Source organism: Sinocyclocheilus grahami, unplaced genomic scaffold (genome assembly GCF_001515645.1).
Source record: "Sinocyclocheilus grahami isolate Dianchi unplaced genomic scaffold, SAMN03320097.WGS_v1.1 scaffold1453.1, whole genome shotgun sequence".
In the NCBI taxonomy this organism is placed as follows: Eukaryota; Metazoa; Chordata; class Actinopteri; order Cypriniformes; family Cyprinidae; genus Sinocyclocheilus; species Sinocyclocheilus grahami.
The window spans coordinates 50,420-56,943 of record NW_015506632.1 but is presented as its reverse complement, the minus strand read 5'-3'; the positions used below and the strand labels follow the sequence as shown (position 1 = coordinate 56,943).

The following is a 6,524-nucleotide window of genomic DNA, read 5'->3' as shown; positions in this document are numbered from 1 at the left end:
AATTCATAATTGCAAGAAAGTCAGAATTCTGAGTTTACATCTTGGAATTGTTTCTTTTTTTTCTACCATGAAATTAAAAAAAAGTTAATTGCGATTATTTTTTAATCTGACATTTCTGACCTTTTCTCACAATCGCTTGCTTACATTTCACAATTTTGACTTTTCCTCCATTTTGCATGATATAATCAAAATTGTCAGATTTAAACTCACAATTCAGTGAAAAAGTCCGAATTAAAAGATATAAATTGAAAGCGAATTAATGACCTCTTAATTCTTGAGTTTGCATCTCGTAATTTTGACAATCACACTTCTGACTTTTTTTTTTCTCACAATTGCGTGTTTTCTCGAATATTCAGACTTTTCGGATGCAGTACGGAGTTCATATATTGCATTTCTGAGTTTATATCTTGCAATTCTGAATTGTGAGAAAAATTCAGAACTGTGAGCTATAAACCAATAATTGCAAGGAAAAAAGTGAGAAGAATTGTGAGACTAAAAAGTCCATATGTAGTTGCGATGAGGACTCCACTGTTCTCTTATAGTTACAGCAATTATTGAAACTTTGTTATAGTTATCATTCTTGGTGTGGGCGGGCCTTAATATCCAGTGCACCAATTTTCCCCGCAAATCTGCAGAGGTTCTCAAACATAATAATGTGAATCTTCCAGGGTTTTTAAATGGTGCAAATCAAACTCTACTGCAAAATAACTACTAACCAATGGAGAAAAACCAACCGGATTAAACCCCATAAAGGCTAGTTTTCCCATGTCAGCTTTAGATAAACCAGACTGAACCCCTAAAAAACAGAAGACGAGAATAGAACTCAATAGTTTTAATATAGACTTAAGTTGTTTCTCTACATATATATACTTTTGCTGTACCATATTTCTATAGAATCTCTACAATCAGTCTAGTTATGCATGTTTGGTGTTAACTATCATTGATCATCACACAGGTGGCAGCAGCTCCTGCATAGAGTTCACTGTGGAGTCATTTCTCTGCACGTCAGTTAGTTTCCACACTCTCTCTAGTGACTGATAATGACCTTGGTGACCAATGATGACTGATGGTGACCAATAGTGACCAATGAAGACCAATGGTGACCATTGATAATCGATAGTGACCAACAGTGTCCAATGATGACTGATCGTGTCCAATGATAACCAATAGTGACCAATAGTGTCCGATGGAGGCCAGTGGTGACCGATAGTAACCAATGAATACCTATAGTGACCAACAGTGACCAATGAAGACCTATGGTGACCAATAGTGTCCAATGATAACTGATAGTGACTAATAGTGTCCAATAGTGACCAACAGTGACTGTTGGTGACCAATAGTGTCTAACGATGACTGATTGTGACCAATAGTGTCCAGTTATGACTGATAGTGACCAATAGTGTCCGATGGAGACCAATGATGACTGATAGTAACCAATGAAGACCTATGGTGACCAATGATGAATGATAGTGTCCAATGATGACCGAGAGTGACCAATGGAGACCAATAGTGTCCGATGGAGACCAGTGATGACTGATAGTAACCAATGAAGACCTATGGTGACCAATAGTGTCCAATGATGACTGAGAGTGCCCAATGGAGACCAGTAGGGACCGATAATGTCTGCTGATGACCGATAGTGACCAACGGTGACTGATGGAGACCGTTGGAGACCAATGGTGACCGACAGTGACCAGTGGTGACTGATAGTGACCAGCGTCCAGCAGGACAGTATTAAGATGGCATGCTGAAGCCTTGCAGTCTTTCAGCTCAGATTAGCAGCAGCTGTTTCCAGTGAAAAGTGGTCAGGATCTCACTGTTTCCCAGACTCGGACACGCTGACGGACATGCAGCGGCACTGCTTGACGCGCTGGATCTTGCGATAGCGGACATCCGGCTGCAGGTCGGGGCATTCGAGCTCCACGGTGAGGCTGGTGAAGCGCTGCGGCCTGCAGAAGGCGCAGGACTGGAAGGACTCCTGCTCCTTCCTGACGTGCCGCGGGATGTAGAAGGAGTTGCACTGGCCGTAGCAGAAGCGGTTGATGACGGTGCGGCTCTTGCAGCCCTCCTGACTGACCGTCTGCCGCAGCGGCTGTGTCTTGCACCAGTCGCTCTTCAGGTACTTGCGCTCCGTCACCACCAGAGCTTCCTGGCTGGAGGCCAGCACTTCCTGTTTGCGAGCGCGCCGGTCGGAGGTGTTGGAGTTGGTCTTGTAGGGCGACGGGATGGATCCCTGCGGTCGGCTTTTACGGCCGGCGGAGGCGAGACACAGCAGGCCGGCGAGCAGCAGCCACAGCACCACCTTACAGCTCATCCTGGAACAGACAGAGAGAGAGACACACAGACATCAAAGAGGGCTTGAGCACCTGACAATTTTTATTCCTTGAGAAAGTTTTTGACTTTTTTTTTAAATAAATGAATATATGTGACCCTGGACCACAAAACCAGTCATAAGGGTCTTTTTTTTTTTATTGAAATAAAAATAAAAGCAGCTTTCCATTGATGTATGGTTTGTTAGGATCGGACAATATCTGAAAATCTGGAATCTGAGGGTGCAAAAAAATCTAAATATTGAGAAAATCATCTTTAAAGTTGTTCAAATGAAGTTCTTAGCAATGCATATTACTAATCAAACATTAAGTTTTGATATATTTACAGTAGGAGATTTACAAAATCTCTTCATGGAACATGATCTTTACTTAATATCCTAATGATTTTTGGCATAAAAGAGAAATGTATAATTTTGACCCATACAATGTATTGTTGGCTATTGTTACATTTGTTTTTTTTTTTAATGCCTGAGCTACACCTGTTTGAAGTCGATGAGGTCAGCAAGGTCCATTTCGAGGAAAATCGAGTTAAAATTTTCTGAAGGTTTCAAAGCAAAAATCACCTGCAATATTACATCTTTACCTCCAGTTGTTTTCTTAATAATCATTGCTATATTAAAAATCACAATATAGTTTTTTTTTTAATCTTTGTTGTTATAAGACCAGATGCAAAAAAGAACAAACATAGGAAACCAGTGTAGTGCATTACTAAACAAAAGCATTCAAGTAAGAAAAACAAATCAAATGTAAAAATCCCTTTAGTGTGTTCATTACAAATAAATGAATTATTAAAACTACAAAAGCAGTTCAATCAAGAGCAGCGAGTGATTCCCTCTTGTCTTTTATTGTTAGATTAATATTAATGGGAAGACTGAAAGACTGTAATTATCGGGATCAGACACCGTCGGTGTTGTCTTTATGCACGTGTTTCAGATGTCAATCAGTGCGAGAAGCAAACGGAGAAATGTTAGGGTGAAGTCAGCAAAATTGGGACACTTTTTGGTAAGCCGTGTATTAAATACAAATAAATCTATTCTACCAACACTATTTATGCTTTGAACAAATTCTCAAAGTCTCTTGTATATCTCCCAGTATGTTGAAACAATATTGGTTGTAGTTTTAAACATACAGAGATTCAAAAATGTACCCATTTTTTTCTTTGGGTTTTTTGAGGTAAAGTGGGACACACATTTTTATCTAGTCTGTGCTTACAAAATAATACAAATAATCTTTTGCAATAGAAAATCTTCAGAATTTAAAAGAATAACTTCATAAAAAAGACATATTAGTGGATTGTGCTATTGACAGTGAACTCATAACCACCTAGCGCTTATTGAATTAAAACATTTCAACAGAAGCATAAATTTTAAGAATTATTAAAGCCCTCTAATAGAAGCATTTAAAACACTTTAACAGAAGGCCAAAAACAAAGAATTTAATCATTTAAACAGAAATACATTGTAGTGTAAAAATGCCATGATTTAATCTATGATGTGCCTGCTCCTGTGTGTGTGTGAGTGAGAGAGTATGTGTGTGTGTGTGTGTGAGTGAGAGTGTGTGTGTGTGTGTGTGTGTGAGAGAGAGAGAGAGAGTGTGTGTGTGTGTGTGTGAGAGAGAGTGTGAGAGTGTGTGTGTGTGTGTGAGAGAGAGAGAGAGAGAGTGTGTGTGTGTGTGTGTGAGAGAGAGTGTGAGAGTGTGTGTGTGTGTGTGAGAGAGAGAGAGAGAGAGTGTGTGTGTGTGTGTGTGAGAGAGAGTGTGAGAGTGTGTGTGTGTGTGTGAGAGAGAGAGAGAGAGAGTGTGTGTGTGTGTGTGTGAGAGAGAGTGTGAGAGTGTGTGTGTGTGTGTGAGAGAGAGAGAGAGAGAGTGTGTGTGTGTGTGTGTGAGAGAGAGTGTGAGAGTGTGTGTGTGTGTGTGAGAGAGAGAGAGAGAGAGTGTGTGTGTGTGTGTGTGAGAGAGAGTGTGAGAGTGTGTGTGTGTGTGTGAGAGAGAGAGAGAGAGAGTGTGTGTGTGTGTGTGTGAGAGAGAGTGTGAGAGTGTGTGTGTGTGTGTGAGAGAGAGAGAGAGAGAGTGTGTGTGTGTGTGTGTGAGAGAGAGTGTGAGAGTGTGTGTGTGTGTGTGAGAGAGAGAGAGAGAGAGTGTGTGTGTGTGTGTGTGAGAGAGAGTGTGAGAGTGTGTGTGTGTGTGTGAGAGAGAGAGAGAGAGAGTGTGTGTGTGTGTGTGTGAGAGAGAGTGTGAGAGTGTGTGTGTGTGTGTGAGAGAGAGAGAGAGAGAGTGTGTGTGTGTGTGTGTGAGAGAGAGTGTGAGAGTGTGTGTGTGTGTGTGAGAGAGAGAGAGAGAGAGTGTGTGTGTGTGTGTGTGAGAGAGAGTGTGAGAGTGTGTGTGTGTGTGTGAGAGAGAGAGAGAGAGAGTGTGTGTGTGTGTGTGTGAGAGAGAGTGTGAGAGTGTGTGTGTGTGTGTGAGAGAGAGAGAGAGAGAGTGTGTGTGTGTGTGTGTGAGAGAGAGTGTGAGAGTGTGTGTGTGTGTGTGAGAGAGAGAGAGAGAGAGTGTGTGTGTGTGTGTGTGAGAGAGAGTGTGAGAGTGTGTGTGTGTGTGTGAGAGAGAGAGAGAGAGAGTGTGTGTGTGTGTGTGTGAGAGAGAGTGTGAGAGTGTGTGTGTGTGTGTGAGAGAGAGAGAGAGAGAGTGTGTGTGTGTGTGTGTGTGTGAGATAGTGTGAGAGAGTGTGTGTGTGTGTGTGTGTAAGTAACTTGCTTTTATATTTGTGTGTTTATGTAGTATGTGTGTAAGTATGGGTGAGTGCAGGCATGTGTTTGTTTACAGGCACTTTTACGCACAAAAACTAAATAGTCACACATCTCTATTCTTATTTTTTTCATTTCCTGGCTTCTGCCTACAGTTTGTGACATTTTTTTGTAAAATAAAACATTAAGCAATGTATTATCTTTTCATTTATAAGATGTCCCACTTTAGCTGAATGCTACTGTCCCAATTTATCTAACATGTTCAGGTAAATTGGGACAGTAACAAAACTTGATTTAAAAAAAAACTTGCACAACTTTGCATGAAATTGAATGAACACATGTAATACACATTTATATTGTCGGTTGAAATACTGTTTATATTAGAATTTAAACCTTAACAATTTTTATAGACTTAAACTATGTGCGGGCACTTAACATGTACTTTCTCAGACCTTCCAGTATTTGAGTGGTAACCACGCCCATATGATATCCTGTCAAATATAAGATTAAAAAAGTACATAAATAAAATAGCAAAAAACTGGGTACTGGTGTTCAGGGCCACATTAGGACTGTAAGAGGCCCCTGGGCTTTACCCCTTGAGGGGCCCTTCAATCACCAGAACTACAGCCTACATTACCATGTACTTTCTCAGACCTTCCAGCATCTGAGTGGTAACCACGCCCATATGATTTACATTTGACTAATCAAATATTCATATTTGATTAGTCAAATTAAATACTGTTATTATAACATTTCAAGACCCCCCCCACCTCCCACTGAAATGAGTGTATGCAAATGACAATCAGGCATTAAGTCATTAAAATGTGCTAATATGTGCACTGATTATTTTATAGACATCTGTTGTAAAATGAAATATTTGGGTGAGTGTGAAGGAATTAAAATAAATTGGTAAGTCAGAGTTGTGTTAATATATTTAATGTTTTGTTTATTTTGTTTTGTTTTTGTTGATCCTGTCTGACAGAATCATTACACACACCTGTGAGTACAAGATCTCCCATCAGCAATGTTTGCTCTCTTTTGCTGCTTAATATAGGAAAGACTGAATATGAAGTGCTTTTCTGCTGAAAGTCTGTTTATTTCACTAGTTGAGCTCCAAACACACACACTCTCGCACATACTCACTCACTCACTCTCTCTCTACAGAATCGGTTCTGAACGTTTGAGGAACACTTCTGAGGTGGAACATTAGATTCGAGCCGTGCAGTACAGCAGGACCTACTATGAAAGAAAAGATCACTGCTCTTGATTGAACCGCTTCTGTAGGTTTAATAATCAGCGTGACAAGTGATTTTTACATTTTATTGTTTGTTTTTCTTACTTGAATGCTTTTATTTGGATGTAAAATGAAAAAAGTAATGCACTATTTGTTTCTTATATTTGTTACATTGTTGTTTTTTTGCATCTGTTCTTATTTTTAATAACAAAGATAAAATAA

The 6,524-nt window shown here is 39.9% G+C and overlaps 1 protein-coding gene across 1 annotated transcript in view; it reads right to left on the bottom strand.

The window, feature by feature from the left end:
- Positions 1-923: 923 nt before the first annotated feature.
- grem2b (gremlin 2, DAN family BMP antagonist b) overlaps positions 924-6,524 on the bottom strand; it is a 16,365-nt gene continuing 10,764 nt past the window's right edge. Inside the window, exon 2 of the mRNA XM_016256628.1 lies at positions 924-2,315. Within this exon, the coding sequence (XP_016112114.1) occupies positions 1,814-2,314 (501 nt within the window). The 5' untranslated portion in view covers position 2,315 and the 3' untranslated portion in view covers positions 924-1,813. The remainder of the gene's footprint in view (positions 2,316-6,524) is intronic.